The 24,726-nt window shown below is 45.2% G+C and overlaps 1 protein-coding gene across 7 annotated transcripts in view; it reads right to left on the bottom strand.

Moving 5' to 3' along the window:
- Nucleotides 1–24,726, bottom strand: part of CEP170 (centrosomal protein 170) — a 183,480-nt gene that overhangs the window by 47,850 nt on the left and 110,904 nt on the right. For 6 of the 7 annotated variants that reach the window (XM_074990081.1, XM_074990082.1, XM_074990083.1 and 3 more), the window contains one exon: nucleotides 3,926–4,075. The exons of the other annotated variant lie outside the window; for it this stretch is intronic. In XM_074990081.1, the coding sequence (XP_074846182.1) occupies nucleotides 3,926–4,075 (150 nt within the window). The remainder of the gene's footprint in view (nucleotides 1–3,925; nucleotides 4,076–24,726) is intronic. 7 annotated transcript variants of the gene reach the window in all.

Here is a 24,726-nt window from a genome sequence, read left to right as displayed (position 1 = left end):
CAGTGATGGTCTCTCCAGAGTATATACGTGGACGGACCTGGCAATGGGTCTGGAGACACCATCACTGGACCTAACCATGTCTGCATCTACACTATGAGATAAATTCTCATTTAAATCAGTTAGCTCGATTTTACCACTTGATTGTCTTCACTGTAAAGACCATTAGCTCGATTTTAGGTGCACTAATCTTGAGATTACAAAATCACAGTCACCTGAAGGATATAGCATCAAGCTTGAATTCAGAAGTTCAGTTAAAGGCAAGTGTGGAAGCACCTTGTCGTAAAAGCAAATTTATTAGCCTTCGAAGGTATCCCATATGTAACCCATAATACCCATCAATACTCCACTCTGGCTACTGCTCTCCAGTAATAAGAAGCACATGAATTTCCAAGCAGGAGCAGTGAGCCTTTAGCTGTGAGCTCATGTTAGTATGACAGCCCGAGAAATGTCTTCTTTCTTTCTATGCTATTCGCACTGTGAGGGAATCTACCCATTCAAATAGCCCCTGCAGGAAGTTAGTGGATCTGTCTGTACACGTGCTATTTTTTTCTGCACTGCCTGGCGCCAGCCCCTGACACGCCGTACCATGTGTCAACAAGGCTGTGCTGGGTGGTTGTGATTGCATAACACACCAAGAAACTACTACTCAACACCTGACGTGTGTGCGAACCCCCTTCCCTCCCCCACAGGTGCCACACAGTCTGGGTCTTTCCCGCGCTCAGCTACATCATGTGGTACCCACAACACAATCCAATAAAAGGATGTGTCTGCCATTCGGTGCTGACCATACTGCCAGTTGTGCATTTAGGGATCCAAGAGTGGAAAAGATATTCTGGGCTTTGCTGCTGTCGTGGGGAAGTTTCCCCTGGTGATTAAGATACTGGGGGCTTTGCTGCCACCATGGGGAGAGACCACCTCAACTGCCCCCCCAATTACTGACCCCCTCCCTTCACCCATACCAGGCTTCCCTGCCACCAGGGAAAAGTCTCACCTGGCAGGTAAATGACTTGCTACCGCCAGGGAAGAAACACCTCAGCTGGCCCTCCACTGAATACCATTCCCCCTCTCACCCCCACCCACCACTGCCACCTTGGCCCATAGACCAGGGCTTGCTGTCACTGTGAAAGTCTCCCTTGGTGGCTAAAGGACTTGCTGCTGCCATCGGGGAAAAGATCTACCCTGGCAGCTAGAGGGCTTGTTGCCCCAAAGGAAGGACCACTTCAACTGGTCCCTCCTACACTCCCCACTTTCAACATACCAGGCTTGCTGACCTTGGGAGGCAACCAAAAATTCTTTTTTTTGTGCACTTTTCTATCCTCTTCTAACTTATAGAAACAGCCTGGGACCCCACATTAAGACTCTCCCCAACACCCATATAGGGTATCGGGAAACCAAGAATTCTTTGTCCTACATTCTTCTCAATTAAAGAAACATTCTGGGCCCCTGCCTTATTTTCAGGGATCATATGTATGCAATCATGGGAGGTGGGATACTCAGTGGATGGACAGTTAGAGAATAAAATCACTGCACCCATATTGGCAATGCAATGTATGGGGAAACTAAAAATTTTTTTTTCTAATTTTGAGGGTCTCTGTGATATTTCTAGGGATTGACATATTTTCAGGGATAGGGAGGAGAATGATGAAAATGCAGTGGGGGTAGATGATGTCAAGACCAGTGAGCATAGTCAGAATGCTATGGGAATGAGGGAACTGTGGGATAGCTTCCCACAATGCACTACTGCAACAGCTGATATTAGCCAATTTGTGTGTAGCAGCAATGACTCAACTTTGTGGGGAGCACGGTGGAAGTGAGGATGGTCAAAATTGAACTTGTGAATTCCAGTAATAGAAAAGTGACATAAATAAATTTGATTTTATCCCATAGTGTAGATGTAGCCTGAGTTATATAATCAGGGGCTCATATTCCTGTACCTCCAGTAATGTTATATATGCCGTCCTGTGCTGGCACTGCCCCTCTGCTATATATACTGCACAAACAGGACAATCACTTTGTCAAAGAATGAATGGACACAAATCAGACATCCGGAATCTGAATACACGTAAACTTGTCAGTGAGCATTTCAATGGAGCAGTTAAAGACCTGAAAATCTGCATCCTAAAACAAAGAGAATAACACCAGATTACCAAGGGAGACATCTGAACTGGAGTATATTCTCAAGTTTGACACTTTGCACTTAGGTCTCAATGGAAATGGCAATCACCTTTCACATTACAAGGACAGTTTCCCCATCTTTGATATTCTTTGTGATCTCAGCCAAGTCACTTACATTAACAGACATACAGTTAAGTAATTTTCTTCCCCCTCCCCTTCTTTCCTCTGTAGCTGATTTGTCAGTTTTTATTTACCTTTTTTCTTTTTTTTTTTCTATCTTTCTGTTAAATTCTCATTGTGCCAGTTTACTTTCATCAGAATTTCCAGATCTGAAGAAGTGGATCTCTCCCAAGAAAGCTCATAACCTAATAAATTATTTTGTTAGTCCTTAAAGTGCTACATGACTGCTTTTTTGTTTTGTGAAGATACAGACTAACACGGCTATTTCTCTGTGACTATTCACAACACAAAGCTACCAACTCAAATGAACAGACATAATGGAGTCAGTTTAGGAGACAGTGTCAGTCTTCATTCTGTATATTTTGGCATTGGTTAAAAATTAGAAGTATGTTATAATTGTGACATAATTTGTTACAAATCAAGAATCAACACCACCCTGAAAACTCAAGCACTAAGAACAACGCACACAATATTTGGCTGTGTGTTCAGCTAAAGACAGACAAAATGTTCTCTGCCCCCCGAGCCTGTTTAGATAAAATTGGAAGGTGAAGAGGACACAATGGAGCTGAAAGCTGAAGCAAAATAAACAAGAAACAATACAGTAAGTCAGTGGATTTACAGCTGAAAGTAAAGGAGATGGTCAAAAGAAACTGTTTTACAAATTTATGTTTTGGCTTATGGAATAATTATTCTCAAAATAATATCCTCTGTCACCATTCAAACATACATTTTAGATACACTAGATGTGTCAACTTTGTAATCTCACAGCAACAAACAGGATAAGATTTTGCTATGGTATTTTCTTAGAAACAATACAAAACAAAAATGAAAAACCCATTTCATTTGCACTAGCAGCTGCTAAACACAGACACACATCAAGGTATTTGTAAATAAGAACTTAATAAACTTGGACTAACCTCTTGCAGAACCATCTGTCACCATAAAGCCTGCCCAGGCAATTAACAGCAGATGTAGTGCTCTTTTCTTAAGAGTCATATAGTTCATCATCCTGCATTAACCTGTTTCTATTCTATTCAGATTATCAGACTGCATTCTTCAGTCTGGTATGTGAACGCCTTCGAGGAATCCACTACTAGGTACGACAAACACCTGTTGTGTATATAACTGATTTTTATATATATATATATATATATATATATATATATATATATAGATTTAGACCTCCTAGTTCTCTGCTTCATTGACAAAATCACACTGCATCTCAGACATCAAATATCACTGCTTTCTAAGAGGTTGGACCCCACTTGCAAGTTCCAACCCTGAAGAGGTCCATCTCTATTTTCCTGGGTCAGTTTTCAGAACTCATATGTATTCTTTCCATGTGGGTCACTGAACTGCTCATCCTATGTTCCCCAGAGGTGCACTCAAGTGCATGCAGAAGGCACCGAAGCTTAATGCCTTCATAACTTAATTTAGCTCGCTCTATCAGAAGAAGTTTTGATAAACTTCCAAAAAACAAAGATGAGAAAAATCAAATCTTTAGGGACTTGAATTAGTGCTTTGTAGGTAAATTCTTCTTTGGTAGCTTCTTAACACTCACTGGTCAACTATTAGTGCTCTCTCCCTTTTATTGGAAGAAAAAAGAAGACCATGAAAAATTAAATTCTACCTCTGTGTCAAGAAATCCAGTTGTACTCAGTGGTCTTTTTTCTTCCAGCACTAGTGTAGCAGAATTTATAGCCCAATCTTTTACTAAATCTTTCTGGTTCTCGCTGATAACAGGCCTATTACAATCCTGGCTGTCATCCACTCCAAACACCTGAAAATGAAACAAATCATTACACATTAACCCAATGCGTTCCCAAGTCAAGGTTTAATTTTGATGTATGGATGGTGCCCATACTGACATAGTAAGTAAGACCCTTCTTTTTAAAATGCTTTATTACACTAATCTAACATCAGCTAATTTGTTATAAAAATATAGAATACAAATTTTTAAAATAGAGCAGATACTTGTCTGTCTCCCAAAAATTCCAGGAAATGTTAATTGAAATGACCAGATTTAAAACAACGCTGTTCTTCTGGTCAAAGTAACTAAACAGCATACAGTGATAGTGGCCAAATCAGTCACAAACCAAGAACATCTAAAAACGTATTGCCAGTCATTTTTATACATGTATTTTCATGAATAAGAACTATACATACTTATACTTTCTACCAGTTCCCTCAGTAAGGTGTTATTCTAATTAATTGCTTTTTCAGAAGCGTCACCATGTTAGAGAGCAAGTGTGCTACAATTTTGTCATGTGACCCACATATTGAAAGAATAGTTTCTTGGACCATCTTCTCTTCCACTGATGTTTGAGTGAACTAATATCCCCTTACTCTGATGGCAGAATAACATCATTGCAGCATGTATATTAATTGCTCACTTGGAAATATAGTTAAAAATACTTTACTATGTTTCAGCTTCTTTAATTCAATTTAGGAGGAGAAGAGTCAGTATAAAGATACCGGTCATTTTTCCATGGACCACTATTATAGACAGCTCCAGTTACTTTACAAAAAAGAACCCAGAAGGGTTTGGTAATAAATACGTTAAACCCCAGAAAGATATTCAGTTCACTTAGGTTTTAAATTAACTTTACTATTACTGCTACTGGCTCCAACAATAAAATAGGATTTTAATGTTTCCTTCCACTATAATTCTATGACAATATAAATGGTCCCTGAAATATCAGGGGACAGTTTTGTCACAAATCACTAATAACAAAACACCAAAAAATAAGTAATTGTTTTCTAAATGCAATATTTTCCATAGTTTCGCAGAAGGCTTCTATGGCTCTTTTGTAAGCGGAGAACTCTTCCTGAACAAGTTTCCAATTAAGTCTATAAAGCAGCCAATTCACCACTAGATGGCCACAACCCATAACTCTTTTCCAATACTTGAGAAAACCAGGAGAAACCCAAAGTACTGTAAAGGGAAGCTTTTTCACTCAAAAAAGGATTTGCAGGGATCAGCCTTGCAAATTCTTATATAAGCCAGTTTTGTAAATTTAGCCTTAGGAGTCCATATATAGTAACATTTACTTTTTGCCACCATTTAAGAATAAGAAACTATTTTCAAATGTGTTTTATGTGGTTGTAATGATCTAGTATAAAGACATCTGAACTGGAATTTATTCTCAAATTCAACACTTTGGTACTTGGTCTTAATAAAGATAGCAATTACCTTATGCATTACAAAGATAGCTTCCCCATCTTTGATATTCGTAATTATCTCACCTAACTTATTAGACTTTTTCCCCCTCCTCCCTACCCTTTGCCCCACCCCAGCTGATTTGTCAGTTTTCATTTCTTTCTGTTTTTCTCTGTTTGTTTTCTATCTCTGTTATATATTCATGGCGTGACCATATGTCCCACCATAGGCAGGACAGTCCCATACTTGGAACGCCAAAAAGACATCTGGACTTATTTTTCAAAAGAGACTAACTGTCCCGTATATGGACCCTCAGAGAAGCAGGGGTGGAGGAAAGCATAGGCAGCTGCTGCATCCCTGCCACTTTCCTGGGGTGGGCCCATGGTTGCCGCTTCCCGGGGCTCCTGGGGCAAGCTGGTGGCTGCTGCTTCCCTGGGGCTCCTGGGAAGCACCAGCAGTTGTTGCTTCCCCAGGCTCCCAAGGTGGGTTGGAGACTGCTGCCTCCTTCCTGGCTCCGCTGGGTTGGCGGAGCCAGGAGAACCCTCCCCCTCACATGTTCCTGTCCTGTATTAGGGACAGGGAGACATGGTCGCCCTATATATTCATCATGCCAGTTCATTTTCAGCACTACTTCCAGATCTGAAGTGGGTCTGCCCCATGAAAGCTCATCACCTAATAAATTATTTTGCTAGTTTTTAAAGTGCTACATGACTGCTTTTTTGTTTTGTCAGGATACAGAGTAACACAGCTACCTCTCTGTGACCAGTGCAAAGAATCAGCCTTCCACCTGATTCTGTCATTTATGTATACACAACATGCCTAAAAGGCAAAATGATTTGCTATATTAATTTTATACTTTAATTCTGTTTTGATAATCTCATACATTAGTTACTTTGGAAGCACTCTGTATACCTTCTATCACCATACTATATAATGTTATGTCCATTTCCCCTTCACTCTCATCATCCTCCTTTATTGAGGCAAATAAATTATCTATCAGGCTACCTCTTTTCTTTAGTTTACTTGATTTCTGCATCTACTTCCTTCATCTTCCTCATTTTATTTTCAAACAATCATTTTAATTAAGTGCTTTACATACGGAAAAAAATACCAATTTTATTGTATGAATGTATGTAGAACAACATGACTTGAATGATGCATACCTAATCAGAACTACCAGAGTAATCTGGTGCACATACACTAGTCACTATTATTGGAGAGTATCTGCTTATTATGCTAATGAACATTATAACCACTCTGCAAACAATGGTGTTAAAAACAGCTTTCCCTCTCAACATTAGCTCCTGAAGCTTCAATGAAATCATTCTACTCTTCACTTATGGAAGTCTCCAATGTGACAAGTTGAATGTATATGCTTTGTTGTACGAGGGTGTACGTGGGCTGGGGACAGGATACAAAGAGTATCTTTCTCTCCTTCATATAATGGCTCAGCGAGAAGCTACAGGTAAATGCTGTTAGCAGACTTCCCTCAACATTAGGGGTGGGGTACTCCAGATCCCTAAGGCAATATCCAGTAGGACTGGATGTTAGAATTCAGAGACAGGAAAAGTGGGAACACACACTACATCTATTTTCAGCATATGTAAAATTCTGCTCAACACATTACTCATATTTCACAGGCTTGCTTTTCCTTTTTGTGTTTTTGCCCTAAATGTGAAAAATATCACATAATCATACATCTTGAGTCTTAATAGTTCTACTTCCATCCTACTACAGAGCTCCTCACTGGAGCAAGTATATGATTTAGCTCAATGAGTAATATTCTAACATGAAGAAAGGGGCAAGGAAGAAAATCTTTCTGAAAAAATCAAGTATCATTGATTAGTAGTGAAAACTTCAGATTTGAACATAAACTGTGAAAAAGTAAATGGATCCAAAGTTTAAATGTGAGGTATCTGAAAATCTTTGTGTAAAATGCCAATATTTGCACAAAGAAATAAGTATCACTATAAGCATTTCAAGAGTAACTTATCTATTATTGATCTGAATGAACACCAAATAATCCTGCTATGTCAACAACAACCACCGCCCAAAAAAAAACCCACCAAAACCAACCAACCAAACCAGATATACTGCAGATTTTGGGGTGTTTGAAACAACTTATCCTAACCACACAACAAATTGCTGTCATTATATGTTGCCTGTTGTGCCTGACACCTACCCTGAGAAAAGAGAACAGCGTTCTGTTTGAGTCGGCATGGTTTCCTATGGATTACTGAGGGAACAGGAAAAAGGCTCCATATGTTTACAAATATTTCTCTGGTTTTAAGTGTTCTTTTAGTAAAGACTGTATCTCTTAAACACAAAAAGAATGAAACTATGTTCCTGCTTGCCTCTCTCGTAACTGTTAGAAACAAAGCTAACGAATAGGAACTGTCTTTTGAGAAGGTGAGATTTTATTTTACATGCATCATTTCTTACAAACAAAATGTAATGACCAAGATTTTAGCTAAAACTCTGCTCTTGAGGAAAGAGGTACTGCCATATTATAGGATGTAGTTTTAAATGTGACAAATTGTCTTAAAGATTTAATAAACTGCTTTTTAATTTTTTTTTTTTAAATATTCAAGTCAGAACAGACATGCTTGTAAGGAACAATATGTTTGAGTTCTAAGGAATTATCAAGCTTTGTTAACTAACTTTCAATACTAGTTACCCAGAGGAGTCAATAAAAGAGATTAGTGTTTTGTTCCCTCAGCCCTTTTTACTTCCACCTTAAATAAAGTCCTTCATAGATATGCTGACCTCCACCTTTCTGGGTTTCTCTAATTCCTAGAATGGTTGTCTCTACAGCAAGGAAATTTTCTAAATTGGTTTAGTCCTGGATATCAGCATGTCAGTTAATTCAAAATTGAATTTCATAAAAATAACTCAGTCATTACTCATTCACGGTCCTGCCAAATTTCAACTTTATAGAACCATTTATTTTGGCTTTTTGGCCTATTTTTGTTTTAAAAACATTACATGGCTTCTTGTGTAATGGGGAAAACTCTTTTCCCCATTGTCTCCAAACTTACATGATTAAAAGCTTTTTGCTCAAACTTAGAAAAGTTATCATTGAGCAGAAACTTAGCTTGCATGTTGGAATTTGAGTCACCTTCAAACAACTTCAGAAGTTTCGAAAAGAACAATTGCTTTTCTGCTAGATTGTAATTTACTGGATTGTACTCATGGTTTGGTGAACTTCACAAACATAATGACAATCATTAAAACTGTCTCTCTCCATCTGCTGTCTTTCTATGAAACAGACAAACATTATCATTCAGCCAATGTTAAAACAGAAAACTTAAATGACTGGACCAACCTACAGAGAAATACGCTATCATCATACCATTGCATTATACTTTGAAAGGCAAGAAGTCACTGTCCAGCAGAAGAACTGGGTCATCTGCAGGTTCAAGGGAGGTTGTGATAACTCTAGAATTCTCAGTTGCAGTCTACAATGCATTTTTCTTACATCCTTTCAGATATGAAGTGACCTGACAGTATCCCAAATAGTGCATTTTTGTTTGCAAGATTTTCAAAGTAGAGCCTTAGATGGCTGTAATGTAAGGATATAAAATCATACTGAGTGAGCTTTCAACCTGAGAGATCAGTTTACTTTGGTTTATGTTTCCATCATAAGAGTTTAAAAACTTACTGTTAAAAAAAAAAAGAAGACTTGGAATATTTAAAAAAAAAGCTTTTCTAGCTCTTGCTGGGCCTCAGATAAGTCCAAAGTTCTGCTCTGTGATCACTGCTGTTTCTGCTTTATGAGAAGCCTAGAATGTGTCAATAGGGAAATGAAAATTCTGGTTTAGTCAGATACTCGATCAAGGGATAAGACTGGAAACGGAAGTTCTTTGCTTAATGAAAGAGCAGTACTTTTTATTTGATGCTTCATTCAGAACTTAACGAGCTTTACATTCTGCAGTCAGAAGGAGTTATACATTTTGATTTATAAATCCACAGTTTATCAGATGATTTTCCTCCTTAGGAGGCAGCAGTTGATTGAGTATTATAGAAGTATGGTATCAGGCACAGAGTCTCAATCTCCTCTTACTGCCAACATAATCCGCATTAAACCTAGTCATCATAGGCCGTGTCTACACTAGCCCCAAACTTCGAAATGGCCAAGCAAATGGCCATTTCAAAGTTTACTAACGAAGCGCTGAAATCCATATTCAGCGCTTCATTAGCATGCGGGCGGCCACGGCACTTCGAAATGCAAGGCTCGTCCCGACGGGGCTCCTTTTCGAAAGGACGCCGCCTACTTCGAAGTCCCCTTATTCCCATCTGCTCATAGGAATAAGGGGACTTCGAAGCAGGCGGGGTCCTTTCGGAAAGGAGCCCCGTTGGGACGAGCTGTGCAGCGGCGAGCTGCGTCAATTTCGAAGTGCCGCGGCCACCCGCATGCTAATGAGGCGCTGAATATGTATTTCAGCACTTCATTAGTAAACTTCAAAATGGCCATTTGGATGGCCATTTCAAAGTTTGGGGCTAGTGTAGACATAGCCAAACAGTCCAACTCAAGTGAGAAGACAGGCCACAAATACAGGAAATCCTGGTTCTGGCGGAGAGGTAGCACACTGAGTAAGAGTGGGGAACTGGAAGTGCCTGGCTCTTGGAGGAGGGCATTGAGTTAGAACAGGGAGGCTGGGGGTGCCTGGCGCCTGGGGAAAAGAAAGGGATTGGCTTAGTGAAGGGGTGCTGTGAGTTCCTGGTTCTGGGAGAGGGTATTGAGCCACGTATTAGATAGACAGATATAATCTATCTATGGCTATATAAAAATAAATATATAATATGTGGTTCTTTACACAGGATCCACAGCTATTTTAGTTCTTAGTCTTTAACTGTTCAGCCACCCTTGTCCTACACTGACAGGTTGCCCAAGGGTGCCTGCTTGCTCTCTCTTCAGAGAGTGACAGAGTGATCATAAAGTACAGGCTGCATTTCCCAAAAAAGGAACTCTGGTCTGGTTCCTGAACCAGAGAGCCCTGGAGCTGGGAGCCCAGTGGCAGGAAGGCCAGTTGCTGAAAGCCTGGCTGTGGCGAGAGCCAGCATCCACAGGATTGGGGGCACCATATGGCAGTTCAGCTGAGACTGAGAAGGGGCCAGCAGTGGTGGGGTGGGCAGCAATGACAAATGACACAGCTGGGCCAGAAGCAGAGCCGGTGGCAGGGAGGTACAGCAGGCTGAGGGGTCCTTCAGGTCCAGCAAATTCCCTGTTCAAGACTGGTCAGGTCCCGACATTGCCGGACCACTGAGTTCCAACCTATACACACAAATCTCCTTTATTATTCAGTTAAAAAGCATGACAGACAAAACATTTTAAAAACAATGAAAGACCCTATGTGCATGCTAATAAAGTTCCCAGGAATCACAACCCTAACATGGATTCTTGCAGAATAAATCCTTCAACCTGCCCATTCTGGGAGTCATTGGTTTGCCAGTTGAGCTCAAAACAAGCACGTGCAGGACAAGTTTAGTCCACAATTTTATAAAAGAATCCGGGGTCTTTGATGAGGAGAACCCAGAAGCAAGTAACTGATATATAGTGAGTTTCTCTCCACAGCATATCTTCAAATGGTTGGCTGCAGTGAGGGAGAATTTAGTTTCCCTTCTCCTCAAGGTAATTCTTAGGAAATTCGCTTCAGACATACTGTTCCAAAAGACCTTTGAGACTCTCTCTTATCTTGAGAGCACACACGGAATCACAGGGCTGGAAGGGACCTCATGAGGTCATCTAGTCCAGTTTCCTGCTTCAAGCAGGATCAACCTCCACTAAGTCATCCCAGCCAGGACTTTGTCAAGACGGGACTTAAACACCTCAAAGGAAGGAGAATCCGCCACCTCTCTAGGCAACGCTTTCCAATGCTTTACCATCCTCCTGGCAAAGCAGTTTTTCCTAATATCTAACCTACACCTCTCCCTCTTCAACTTCAGACCATTATTGCTTGTTCTGCTATCTGACACCACTGAGAACAGTTTTTCACACTCCTCTTTAGCGCTCCCCTTCAGGAAGTTGAAGGCTGCTATTAAATTACCCCTAAGTCTTCTCTTCTGTAAACTAAATGAGCCCAGATCCCTCAGACTATCCTCATAGGTCTTGTGCTCCAGCACCTTGATCATTTTTGTTGCCCTCCTCTGAACCTGCTCCAGCAAATCCACATCCTTTTTATACTGGGGGGGGCCCACACTAATCTTGTATTTTTGTTAAAAAAGTTCTATACATTCTTAACACTACATAAATATTTGCACTTCTAATACCACATACCCAAAATCTATTAACACTAAATCAATCGTTTTAACTTATTACAGGATATTGTCAGGTTCATCACACCTATTCTGTGTCTTTAAGGCATTTAAATATCTTTACAGATTGAAATCATTGGTCACTATGTGTCTTACAAACGAAGTATTCTATGTGGACATGAACATTAAATGGCATAAATTACAGTAGTGGCCTCTCAGCACCACAAACATCATCTACATAAATTAATCAGCATTATTGTAATAACCAGAGATGGCAAGGAGAACCGGAATATTGTTAAGATGAAGGCTGTATAAGTTGGTTAAAATTCTCAGAAGGCCCTAAGCAACTCTGAAGCCTCTGGAGAATTCTACACAGCAAATGAACAAAACAAAAATGTATGGCTGGCCAGTGCTAGTGACTCAAACTCACATGGCACAGGCTGCAGGGCTGTTTCAGTCCCAACACACAGGGCAGTAGAGGCTGGGCTTAAGCCTACACAGCAGTGAAACATCTCCACGGCCTGAGCTCTGAGAGTCCATGCTGGGTGGCACAGGCCAGCTCAGGGGCAGATTTTTCTTTGCTGTGTAGACATATCCCAAAGTCTCATTTTCAAAAAGCACTTCAGTGACAAGAGAACAACAAATAGGAGGAAAGAAATGGTGGCATAAGGGTAATGCGAAGATCATTCAAAATAACACAGATGAATTATAATTCAACTTGATACCATTCTGAAAATAAGGAGCTATATAATTAGGGAACTACCAAATTCACAGTTGATTTTGGCCAGTTTCACCATCACTGGCTTTTAAAAATAATAAATTTCACAGTTTCAGTTACCTAAATATAAAATTTCACAGTGAGTCCCAAATGAAAAATAGGTTTATGGGGGAGCTGTGGAATTGTCACCCTTATTTCTGCATTGTTACTGGCAGTAACTCTGCCTTCAGAGCTGGGCAGCCGGAGATCAGTGGCTGCTGGCTTGGCACCCAACTCTGAAGACAGCACCACTGCTAACAGCAGTGCAGAACTAATGGCGACATGGTTTCAGGTGTCATTATTTTTTGGCGGGGGGAATGGCTCCTCTTATATGTGAGCAACAGCACAGGGTAAGATGGTTGGGGAGAGGGTCCCTGTGGTCAGCTTCACAGTCCCCCTATCTAATCAACGCAAGGCACTTTCAAATACTGAGCACAGGGCACTGAGCCTGCAGTCAGGGAGGACAGGGCTGGGGGAGCCCTAGCCAAGGGCTCCCATTTTATGTTGTTGTTGTTGGAATCTAACTGCTGGACCTGTATGAGCTGGTGAGGAAATGGATTTACTCTTCACCTGCAAAGGCCTCTCTCCTGCGGCTGGGTCAGACCTACCTCCAGGAACCTCCCACGTTTGCAACAAGCTCAGCAGCTGCTCACTGGGAGCCCAACTCTGAAGGCAGCGAGTGCCACTCCCAGAAGTGCAGATACAATGGTGGCATGCTATTGGCATTGCTACCTTTACCACTGTGGTGCTGCTTTCAGATCTGGGCTTTGCCTTCAGAGCTGGGCAGATGGAAAGCTCAGTGCTGATAGTATTGTGACATCCCCATACAATAGTCTGGAAAGCCTCCAAATCAGTGGTTGCCAAACTTTTTGGCATCGCGCCCCCCTTTTTATTTTTGAGAAACCCTCACGCCCCCATCGCCTCTTCTTTACCATTATCCAACCCTCCTTTTGACAAAAAATTCAACTAATAATTTAAAATGAACACAAAAACTTGATATAAGATGTTATTTAAAATTAAAAATAAGCACAAATAGTTTTTCTTGGCCCCTTGCAGATGCCTGGTGCAGCCCCAGCTGGCCAGCTACCTGAGCCCAATGCCAGGCACCAGAGCTGATGATGACAGCCACCTGGCTGCCTGCAACCTGCACTGCCACAGCCGCCTGCTCGAGCCCCGTGCCACTGGGGCCAGCCAGCCACCCACCCTCCTGCCAGCCGCCTGGGCCACCTGCCACTGGGGCCAGCTGCCCGCCACCGCCTTCCCCAGCCATGGGCCAGCTGCCCGAGCTGCCCACCCAAGCCTGATGCTGCCAGGGCCAGCTGCCCGCCTGTCATCCCAAGCTCCACATTGCTGGGGCCAGCCACCTGCCTGCCAGCCCAAGCTGCTGGGGCCAGCCACCTGAGCCCTGTGCAGCTAGGGCCAATCACCAAAGCCCTGTGCTGCCAGAGCCAGTCGCCCAAGATCCACGATTCCCACAAGCCGGCCATCTGCCCGAGCGCCCCCATCCCACAAAGCCAGGCACCACCAGCCGCCGGCTCTTACCCCGTCCCCATCCCCCACACCTGAGCCAGGCACAAACAGCCTCACATCTAATCTCATCCTCCTCCTCCTCCCCCACAACCCACACTCACTCATCTTTGTAGGAGGCAGCTAGCTCCACATGGGTGTTATCAGATGCCTGCTTTTTATATATCGGAGGGGTAACAGTCTGCATCTGTAACAACAACGAAGGGTCCCGTGGCACCTTATAGACTAACAGAAAAGTTTTGAGCATGAGCTTTCGTGAGCACAGACTCACTTCTTCAGATACTGGTCTTGGAAATCTGCAGGGCCAGGTATAAATAAGCCAGAGCAAGGGTGGGGATAACAAGGTTAGCTCAGTCAGCAAGGGTGAGGCTTACTACCAGCAGTTGATCTGGAGGTGCGAACACCAAGGGAGGGGAAGCTGCTTCTGTATTTAGCCAGCCATTCGCAGTCTTTGTTTAAGCCAGAGCTGAGGGCATCGAATTTGCAGATGAATTGTAGCTCAGAAATTTCTCTTTGGAGTCTGGTCCTGAAATTTCTTTGCTGTAGGATAGTTACTTTTAAGTCTGCTACCGTGTGGCCTGGGAGATTGAAGTGCTCTCCTATGGGTTTTTGTATATTGCCATTTCTGATATCTGATTTGTGTGCATTTATTCATTTACATGGAAACTGTCCAGTTTGTCTGATGTACATAGCAGAGGGGCATTGCTGGCACATGATGGCATAAATTATATTGGTAGATGTGCAGCTGAATGAACCCACGATGGTGTGGCTGATCTGGTTAGGTCCTGTAATGGTGTTGCTGGTATAGATAAGCACTTCAATCTCCCAGGCCACACAGTAGCAGACTTAAAAGTAGCTATCCTACAGCAAAGAAATTTCAGGACCAGACTCCAAAGAGAAATTTCTGAGCTACAATTCATCTGCAAATTCGATGCCCTCAGCTCTGGCTTAAACAAAGACTGCGAATGGCTGGCTAAATACAGAAGCAGCTTCCCCTCCCTTGGTGTTCGCACCTCCAGATCAACTGCTGGTAGTAAGCCTCACCCTTGCTGACTGAGCTAACCTTGTTATCCCCACCCTTGCTCTGGCTTATTTATACCTGGCCCTGCAGATTTCCAAGACCAGTATCTGAAGAAGTGAGTCTGTGCTCACGAAAGCTCATGCTCAAAACTTTTCTGTTAGTCTATAAGGTGCCACGGGACCCTTCGTTGCTGCTTTTTATAGCAGCTGCACCAGGTCACCCACGTAAAATGGCAGGGCCTGAGAGCCAGAAGCAAAGGGCAGCTCTTTCTTCAGCTGGGGGGAATGGTGGGAGGGCTGGGTCACCTCATGCCCCCGGGAAACCATGCTCCAAATCCTCTTTTTGGGTTGTGACATGCACGGTTTGAGAAATGCTTGTCTCCCCGGGAAGTCTACATTGTATAGGATAAAAGCACACAAGAGATAGGATTTCTCAGTCTGGGATGCATTCTTCACTACTATGAATTTGGTAAGGCGCTATATATAATGCATTCATTCAAGAGTAATCACAGTTATCTTCATCTGTCCCAGATAAGCTGTCAGTTACCAGGCCAACAGAACTAGATTTTGAAGAGGGATATGAACAAGGGGAGTGCAGTGGCCTTACAGATGAGCTCAGGCAGTGAGCTCCACGTGTAAGAAGCATGGGAGACTGCACAGGTGGGAGACATGCACAATGAGCTTTCAAGGCTGGCATCACTGATGAAATAGAAATATAAGAGAGGCAGTTCAATACGGAGTGGGCACCACATTGCAAAGTGTATTAAAAGGTAAGGACAAAGGTAGTAGAAAACAAGCCAGAAGAAGGATTTTAAAACAGTGGAAAGTATTGGAAAAAAAGATTATTTTAGCAGCTGTGTTTTAGATGGTCTTGGGAAAAGGGCAGGAGGAGTGTCAGGGAGGTGAAGGTTACGATCATCAAACTATGAAAGCAGGCTATCCTGCTGGGCATGAGATGTAGCAGTAGAGAAAGACAGAAGAGGTTGAATTTCAGCAATATGTTAGCAGGATTTGGACACAGCCTAAACATGGGGGGCAAAGCAAAAGAAAGTCAAGAAAAATCTAACTTTATAGACCTGAGTGAGTGGAAGCATGGCGGGGATGTCCGAGAAAGAGTGGCAGAAAGCAAAGGGTTTCAGAGGCAAGTCACAGAGCTAACTTTTGTCTGTGTTAAGCATAAGCTCAAATTGAGCTCTTGATCTTTCCACTAGTGATGGAAGTGTTCATAATATAATTTAAAAAAGAGCATTCTCAGAGATGAAAACCACTGATCACACATAAGAAACAATGATTAAAGCAACAAAATGTTCTCTCCTTTGAAAAAAGTGATATACTATACTGCAGTAAAATTCACATGCTCACTTCCCTTTATAGTTACATACATATGGCCCATATTTGTTTTTCAAACTCAAATTCAATGGATTTTATCCTTGTTATTCTTGATAAGCATTTTAAAAATATCTTTTTAGAAATGTAACCAAAGAGCACAGATCAACTGTATAGTTCAGACTGACCTCTTGAAATATTAAATTTCCACAAAAATTCTATAAATCAGACCTATTAAAAAGTAAACAAATGAAATTAGAAACCACAACATAAAGGATACACTAGAATAAAAATTAAAACAGTAATTGAGAATCGGCTAGAGCAAAATGACATCTGAAATAAGAAACCAAAAATACCAATGCACCAAATCTAACATTCTCCCACATTCTTTCAGAAGCAGACACATATCCATGTGCACATATGTATTTTTTTATTTTCTTGTCATAATGAAACCTCCGTTTTCCTTAGGGCTTCACAATTGAAACCAAAATAGTTGTCCCCAAAAGTCCAAATTCTAACCAGACTTCTAAAAAAGCAAATTCAACACTTACCTTCTGCATTTGTTCCTCAATCAGGTTTAATGTAAGCATGAACTTCCTGGAAAATGGTGACGAAAAACACCAACCCCACAGTACAACGGGATAGTTTCCCTCAGCTGATTCACTGCGTTTTATTATTTGCAATGGCCTTTCAAAGTATTAATTACTAATGGGTGCAGTTCTGTGATCAAAAATATCAGTTGGGCTGATGTACTGCTCTTTCTGGAATGAATCTCCTCACCCCTACAGAGTGCCAGAAGGTCTTCATCTCCACCTCGCTCCAGGAGGGCACCCTCTTCTTCAGCCCCTGGCTGGGCTCCTGGGACCCCTCAGATGGGTTGGGGGGGAGGGCCCTGGAGGGCAAGGGTCTCCTGGGTGCTGGCCATGACACCAATGAGTTGATCTGGGGAGCCAGGGTGCATTGGAGGGGCGCATGCTGTCCCTGCTGCCAGTACACTCTCAGCTTCCTGCCATGGGTTTCTGGGTCCCTGCATCTTTAAACACAGCTGGACACAGAGATCATAAAGCCCTCAGGATGCTGACAGGGGAGTCTCCATGCTCCAGTTGGCCGGCGCCATGAGGAACCCCCCTCTTTCGAAACAGTGACCCACAGAACTTCTACACGTTTTCTTTTGAAAGAGCCTTTCAAAAGAATGCGCTCTGCCTGAAACAGGAAGGGACGAGTGAATTTGAAAGGAGAGTCACATTCTTTTGAAAACACTTTTGAAAGAAGGCTCTGTGTGTAGACACTCCATGGGATCTTTTGAAACAGCACCTTTTTTCAAAAACTGTGTTGAAAGCATGTGCTAGTGTAGATGGAGCCAAAGAGATTTGCTGGAATAGCTTATTTTCAAAATAGCACAGTTTTACACAAAAAGAAAGGTTACTCACCGTAGTAATGGTGGTTCTTCGAGATGTGTCCCCGTGGGTGCTCCACATTAGGTGTCGGGCTTGCCCGGCGCCGCAGATCGGATCTTCCAAGCAGTTTCTGCCGGACCGCGCATGCGCCGGTGCGCGCCGCTCCCTTGCGTGCTCCTGGCCATGTGCGCGATCCAGTCCCCGCCAGTTCCTTGACCAACTGCCTCGGATGCTCCTGAAAAACACTAAACAGAGATCCGAAGCGGGGAGGATGGGCGGGTAGTGGAGCACCCACGGGGACACATCTGGAAGAACCACCGTTACTACAGTGAGTAACCTTTCTTTCTTCTTCGAGTGTCCCCGTGGGTGCTCCACATTAGGTGACTACCCAGCAGTAACCCAAGATAGGAGGTGGGTAATCGGATTATGTGCAGCTTGTCCCCGAGAGGACCGCTGTCGAGAGACGAGTATCTTCTTGGAATACCCTGCGAAGGGCGTAATGTTTGGAGAAGGTGTCATAGGATGACCAGGTCGCCGCTCTGCAAATGTCTTTTAGCGCAACGCCCTTGAAAAAGGCTGTTGATGCCACCACCTCCCTAGTGGAATGAGCCATGGGAGTGGCCAGTAAAGGAGTCTTTTTGAGTTCGTAGCACATTTTTATGCAGGATACGACGTGCTTTGAGATCCTCTGCGAAGAGAGACCTTCTCCTTTCGATTTGGGAGCGAGAGAGACTAGGAGTCTATCCATTTTCCGGAAGGACTTGGTCCTGTCTATATAGAAGGCTAGCGCCCTCCTCACGTCCAGGAGGTGTAGGCGCGCCTCTTTGTTAGAGTTATGAGGCTTTGGATAAAATGAGGGTAAAACAATAGGTTCGTTAATATGAAACTCAGAAGAAACTTTAGGAACAAAGGCTGGATGCAGCCGTATGGTTACCGCCTCCTTGGAAAAAACAGTGCAGGGTGGCGTTGCCGTAACTGCTGCAAGCTCGCTCACCCTGCGAGCTGACGTGATTGCGAGAAGAAAGGTTGTCTTTATCGTAAGGAGGCGGAGGGAACCCGTGGCCAAAGGCTCGAACGGTGGTCCCGTTAGCACATTAAGCACCAGGTCCAAGTTCCACGAAGGTGGAAGCGATTTCCGAGGGGGGTATAGCTTTACCAACCCTTTGAGGAACCTGGTAACCATGGGATGGGCGAACTCCGTGTGCCCTTCCTCTTTGTGTCTGAACGCCGAAATGGCGGCAAGGCGGACCTTTAACGAGGATAGTGAGAGTCCTCCTCTCTTGAGGTCCAGTAGATACTCTAATATTACAGGTATAGGCACCGAAAGGGGGGCTAGCTGTTTGGTAGAACACCATGCCGTGAAGCGAGTCCATTTCTGCTTGTAGGTCTTCCTGGTGGAAGTCCTCCTGCTACTTTCTAGGACTTGTTGCACTTCGTCCGTACATGTGCTCTCTAGGGAGCTGAGCCATGGATTAACCACACTTGTAGTCGCAGGTCTTGGGGGTGCAGATGCACTATGGACCCCTGGGCTTGCGTGAGCAGATGCGGCGCCACCGGAAGGGGCATCGGTGGACAGTCCGACATGCGCAGGAGTAGGGGGAACCATTGCTGTCGATCCCACGTTGGGACTATCAGGATCATTCGGGCTCCTTCCCTCCTGGCTTTCTGCAAGACTTTGTGGATCAGCACTGTGGGAGGAAAAGCGTAAAACAGGGGGCCCCTCCACGAGATTGCGAATGCGTCCCCCAGGGACCCCTGTCCCAGTCCTGCCCTGGAGCAGAATTGTGGGCTCTTCTTGTTGTGTTGAGTGGCAAACAGGTCTATCTGGGGAAAACCCCATGCATGAAAAATCGGTCGTAGCAGATCGGGACGGATCTGCCACTCGCGTGTGAGTGCGAAACGCCTGCTCACCTGGTCTGCCTTCACATTGTGAGCGCCTGGTAAGTACGAGGCTTTCAAGATTATATTGTTGGCGATGCACCAGTTCCATAACCGGATTGCTTCCGCACATAAGGCATGGGACCGAGCTCCTCCTTGCCGATTTATATAAAACATGGTGGAGGTATTGTCTGTACTGATCCCGACAACTTTGCCTTGCATATGGTCTCGAAAGTGTCTGCAGGCGTTGAACACTGCTCTGAGCTCCAGTATATTTATGTGCAGTGACTGCTCTGTGGAGGACCACAGCCCTTGAGTCACCTCTTCGCCCATGTGTGCTCCCCACCATATGAGGGAGGCATCTGTAGTAAGAAAAAACGATATTTGTGGTTGGTGGAAGGGTACCCCTGTTAGCAAGTTCTTGGGGTTTACCCACCATTGCAGGGATTTGCGCACCTCTGCTGTGGGCAACACCACCCTGTGGACGGTGTGTGCTGCCGGTTTGTATGCGCTCGCCAGCCAGTGCTGCATGCTGAGCATGTGTAACCTGGCGTTCTGTACTACGAACGTCACCACTGCCATGTGGCCCAGCAGCTGTAAGCACGTCAGGACCGGCACCGTAGGGCTGAAGGTGATGACCTGCACGAGGGAGCCGATGGCCCGAAAGCGAGTCTTTGGTAGATACACTCTCGCTGTAATAGAATTTATGCGTGCCCCTTTGAACTCTATGTCCTGTGTGGGGTCTATCTTTGATTTTGCCAGATTGATCACCAGGCCGAGCGAAGAGAATGTGCCTGCTGTGATGCGTATCATGCGTAGTACCTCCTCCTTTGAGGCCCCTTTGAGTAGGCAGTCGTCTAGATATGGGAATATAAATACCCACTGTCTGTGCAGGTAGGCTGACACCACTGCCAAGGTCTTGGTGAAGACTCTGGGGGCCGAGGAGAGGCCAAACAGTAGGACCTTGTATTGAAAATGTTCTTTGCCTACCATGAACCGGAGGAATCGTCGGTGAGCTGGATGGATAGTTATGTGAAAATACGCATCTTGTAAGTCGAGGGCTGCGAACCAATCTCCATCGTCCAGTGCTGTAAGGATGGAGGCGATTGTGATCATCCGAAAACGTTGCTTGCGCAGGTACCGGTTGAGGCCTTGAAGATCTAAGATGGGCCTCCAGCCTCCTGTCTTTTTCTCCGTGAGGAAGCACCTCGAGTAGAACCCTTTTCCTTGCAGTTGCTCCGGCACTCTTTCCACTGCCCCTATGAGCATGAGATGGTCTACCTCCTGCTTGAGCCTCGCTACGTAGGAGGCCTCCTGGAGGTGGGGCCTGGGTGGAGGTCGTGGCGGTGGGAGCGACTGGAAGGGGATGGCGTACCCCGTGGCTATAATCTCCAGCACCCATTTGTCTGTGGTGATCCTTTGCCACTGGTCGCAGAATGGTCGGAGGCGATGGTGGAATAGCCGCTTCGGATGACCTTGTGCGATGGTAGTGATGGCGCAGCCCTGGATCTGTGTGTCAAACTTGTGGCCTTTGGCCCTGCCCCAAGGACGCACTGCTCCGTTGGGAACGTTGCCTGGGCGTTCTGTACTGCTGGTGCTGTTGATGTCGCCCTTGCTCGTAACCCCTGTGGTACTGGGGACGCTGTTGCTGGTACTGGTACTGTCTTTGTTGAGGGTAGTACGTTTTCTTTCTGTATGGAGGGGTGTAAATACCCAGGGTTCTAAGTGTGGCTCTTGAATCTTTACTGGAATGAAGGACCGAGTCAGTTGATTCAGCAAACAGCTTCTGCGAGTCGAAGGGAAGATCGACTATCTTTGCCTGCAGATCCCTCGGTATACCCGAAGTCTGGAGCAAGGACTCCCTTTGCATCACCACTGCCGTAGCTGTGGAGCATGCTGCTGTGTCCGCAACATCCAGGATGATCTGAACTCCCGTCCTCGAGGCTGCGTAGCCTTCTTGCACGATGGCCTTGAGCACCGGTTTCTTGTCCTCTGGAAGCGAGTCCATGAGGGAGGTTAACCTAGTGTAGTTGTCGAAATGATGGTTCGCTAAATGCGCTGCGTAATTTGCCATTCGCAACAGTAGAGTGGAGGAGTAGACGACCTTTCTGCCGAACAGCTCTAGCTTCTTGGCATCTTTGTCTGTTCCCCGTCTTGAACTGAGATGTTTTTGATCTTTGTTGCGACGACTCCACCACCAAGGAATTTGGTTGTGGGTGGCTTAACAGGAACTCCATGCCCTTCGCTGGCACGAAGTATTTCTTATCCGCTCTCTTGTGGACAGGCGGAATAGTCGCAGGGGTCTGCCATATCATAGTGGCGGACTCCAAGATTGCTTCATCAAGCGGTATTGCTATTTTGGAGGCTGGAGGTCTCAGATTTTTGAGGAGCTTATGGTGTTTCTCTTGCACCTCTGCTGTCTGGATGCCTTGCGTGAAGGCCACCCTCTTAAACAGCTCTTCAAACTGTTTGAGATCATTTGGAGGATGGACGTCCCCCGGGGCCGTAGCCTCGTCCGGGGAGGAGAGTGAGGAACCACTAGGGTACGCCTCTCTGGACCCTTCCGGTTCCTGTTGGTGATGGTACATCCGCTCGCTGGAAGCTTGCAAGGGAAAATCTTGGGGTTCCATAACCAGTTCCCCCTGAGATACTTGAGGCTCTGTCCCCATTCGCGATTGCCCTCGGGGAGACGGGACTGTCTGAGGGGATCTTTCCCTGGTAGATTGCCGGTGGTGCCTATGCCTCGCGTGATAGGGACGACCATGGCAGCATGGGCACTGTTCTTGGGAAGGTGACCTAGACCACTCCCTTGGTGCATACCCTCTGCGTCTGGGGGAGCGAGATCGTCGAGAGACCTGGGACACTGGAGAGAGCGATTTGTGATAGTATTCCAGCGGCTCAAACCCCAGGAAGGGTGAAGGTGGTCCCAGCCAGGGCGAGGCTGCTTGTAAAAATGGAGATGGGGGCTCCGGGTAGGCTAGGGGGGACCCCTGCCTTCTGGTTGGAGTCTGCAGCGTAAGCGGAGGGCTGAGAGATAGCAACTCTGCAGCCCTGTCTGGAGAGGGGCTGCGGTGCCTTGCTTTGTGTGCAGCCTTCCCCCTCCCTTGAGGGGGTAGCTCCGCCCCCTGACGTATAGGGGATCTCGGCCCCGTCCGCGCCGTGCTCGGCACGCTCATGGGCGGTGCCGCACAGGCGGTGTCCTCCGGTGCCTGCAGGCTGCGTGCCTGCGCGCTCTGCACCGCCGGTTCCCCGGGGGTCAGTGCCGCTGCTTGCGGTGCCGCTGGTACCGGCGCTTGTTTAGCCGCGGCCCTGCCTGCGGTGTGGGGCAGCTGTTTGATTATTGGAGGCTGAGCCGCCTCCACGTGGCTCTCCCTGCCGCCGCCGATCAGCTGTTGCTGCGGCTGGGGGCTGTGCACTCCTCCCGTCCTGCTCGCTGTTGCTGCCGGCAGGGATCGGGTTGGGGAGACTTTCCTACGTTTTTGCGCTGATGGGGTGAGGGAGGCGGCTTTCCTTTTATGGGCCCCGGAGAGTCTCTCCTGCTGCGGCCGCTCTGGCACGTCTGGCTGGAGGGCCTTGTCGAAGAGCAGCATTTTAAGACGCATCTCCCTGTCCTTCCTTGCTCTGGCTGTTAATTTTGCACAGAAGGAGCATTTCTGCGTGACATGGGACTCCCCCAGGCACCTTATGCAGAGACTGTGCCCATCAGACGCTGGCATTGCCTCTCGGCAGGACTCACATTTCTTGAATCCTGAAGAGGACGTTGTTGGTGAGTCTTTCAGGTGCTAATGGGTACTTAGCACCTTCTCTGTGCTGTTTTTCCCCCTCTCGGATAGCCTGCCGTGGCAGGAGGGCTAATGGCCCTAGGCTCCTGGCCTCCGGTGCTCCGCTTGTTACTAGGACTGGACTGAATGCCGTCCCGCTTGTTTTTTTTTTTTTTTTTTTTGAAAATAACAACTGGCTAACTTACCAGTAGCCTAAGAACTTGAAAACTTTAAAGAAAACACTTAAAACCAGTGAATACGCTAACTTGGCCGTAGCCTAGTTGGATTCCGTCTGCAGCCGACGGTGGTTAAGAGGAACTGGCGGGGACCGGATTGCGCACGTGGCCAGGAGCGCGCAAGGGAGCGGCACGCACCAGCACATGTGCGGTCCGGCAGAAACTTCTTGGAAGATCCGATCTGCGGCGCCGGGCGAGCCCGACACCTAATGTGGAGCAACCACGGGGACACTCGAAGAAGAATGTGTTTTGAAAGAGGACGCAGCCTTTTTGAACTAGAGCGTCTGCACACTATAGCATCTATTTCAAAATGGAGCCATTGGTTGCACCATGGCTTATTTTGACCTAGGCTCTTATCTCTGTTGAAACAGTTGCTGTTTTGAAATAGTGCCTATTTCTTGCACAATGAGGTTTACCAATTTTGAAATAAGCAGTTTGGTAGCTTGCTACTGCAGACCAGGCCCAAGATGTAGCAAAATTTTCTCTCTTTCTTTGCTGTTTGAACTCAGACATGACAAGAGACTTTAGATTGGGGTACAGATTCTCAGGGGGTTACTCCTGGGTTTGCCCTGAAAAACACTCCAAATTAACTCTGTCATACATATGGTTTAGATGGTAATTCATTTGTGTGTATATATTTGCATGGTTTAACTTCTAAATACTGCTTATTTCTTTTTCGTATTTAATAAACCTTTAGATAATTTACTATGGGATTGGTTACATACATGGTTTTTGATATAAGAGCCAGAGTACCAACTGACCTGGAGTAAGTGACTGGTATCTTACTACTGGAAGCAATGTTAAGACAGTGCAATCTGTGGTGTAAATGACCAAGTCCAATTTGTCTGGGTGGAAAGACAGACTGGAGAGTAAGCAGCCTGTTTGACTTCATGAAAAGACTGTTTCAGTGACCCAGGAGTTGGCATATCTTACTGGCTTGGTGAAATCTAACATACCACTTCTTTGGGGAGTCTGCCCTGTTTTCAACAGTCTATGCTGAAATATCAGAGAGGTAGCCTTGTTCGTCTGGATCTGCAAAAGCAATGAGGGGTCCTGTGGCACCTTACAGACTAACAGAAATGTATGAGCATAAGCTTTTGTGGCAAAGACCCAC

This window comes from Carettochelys insculpta, chromosome 3, assembly GCF_033958435.1.
Source record: "Carettochelys insculpta isolate YL-2023 chromosome 3, ASM3395843v1, whole genome shotgun sequence".
In the NCBI taxonomy this organism is placed as follows: domain Eukaryota; kingdom Metazoa; phylum Chordata; order Testudines; family Carettochelyidae; genus Carettochelys; species Carettochelys insculpta.
This window is presented reverse-complemented; position numbering and strand designations above follow the sequence as displayed.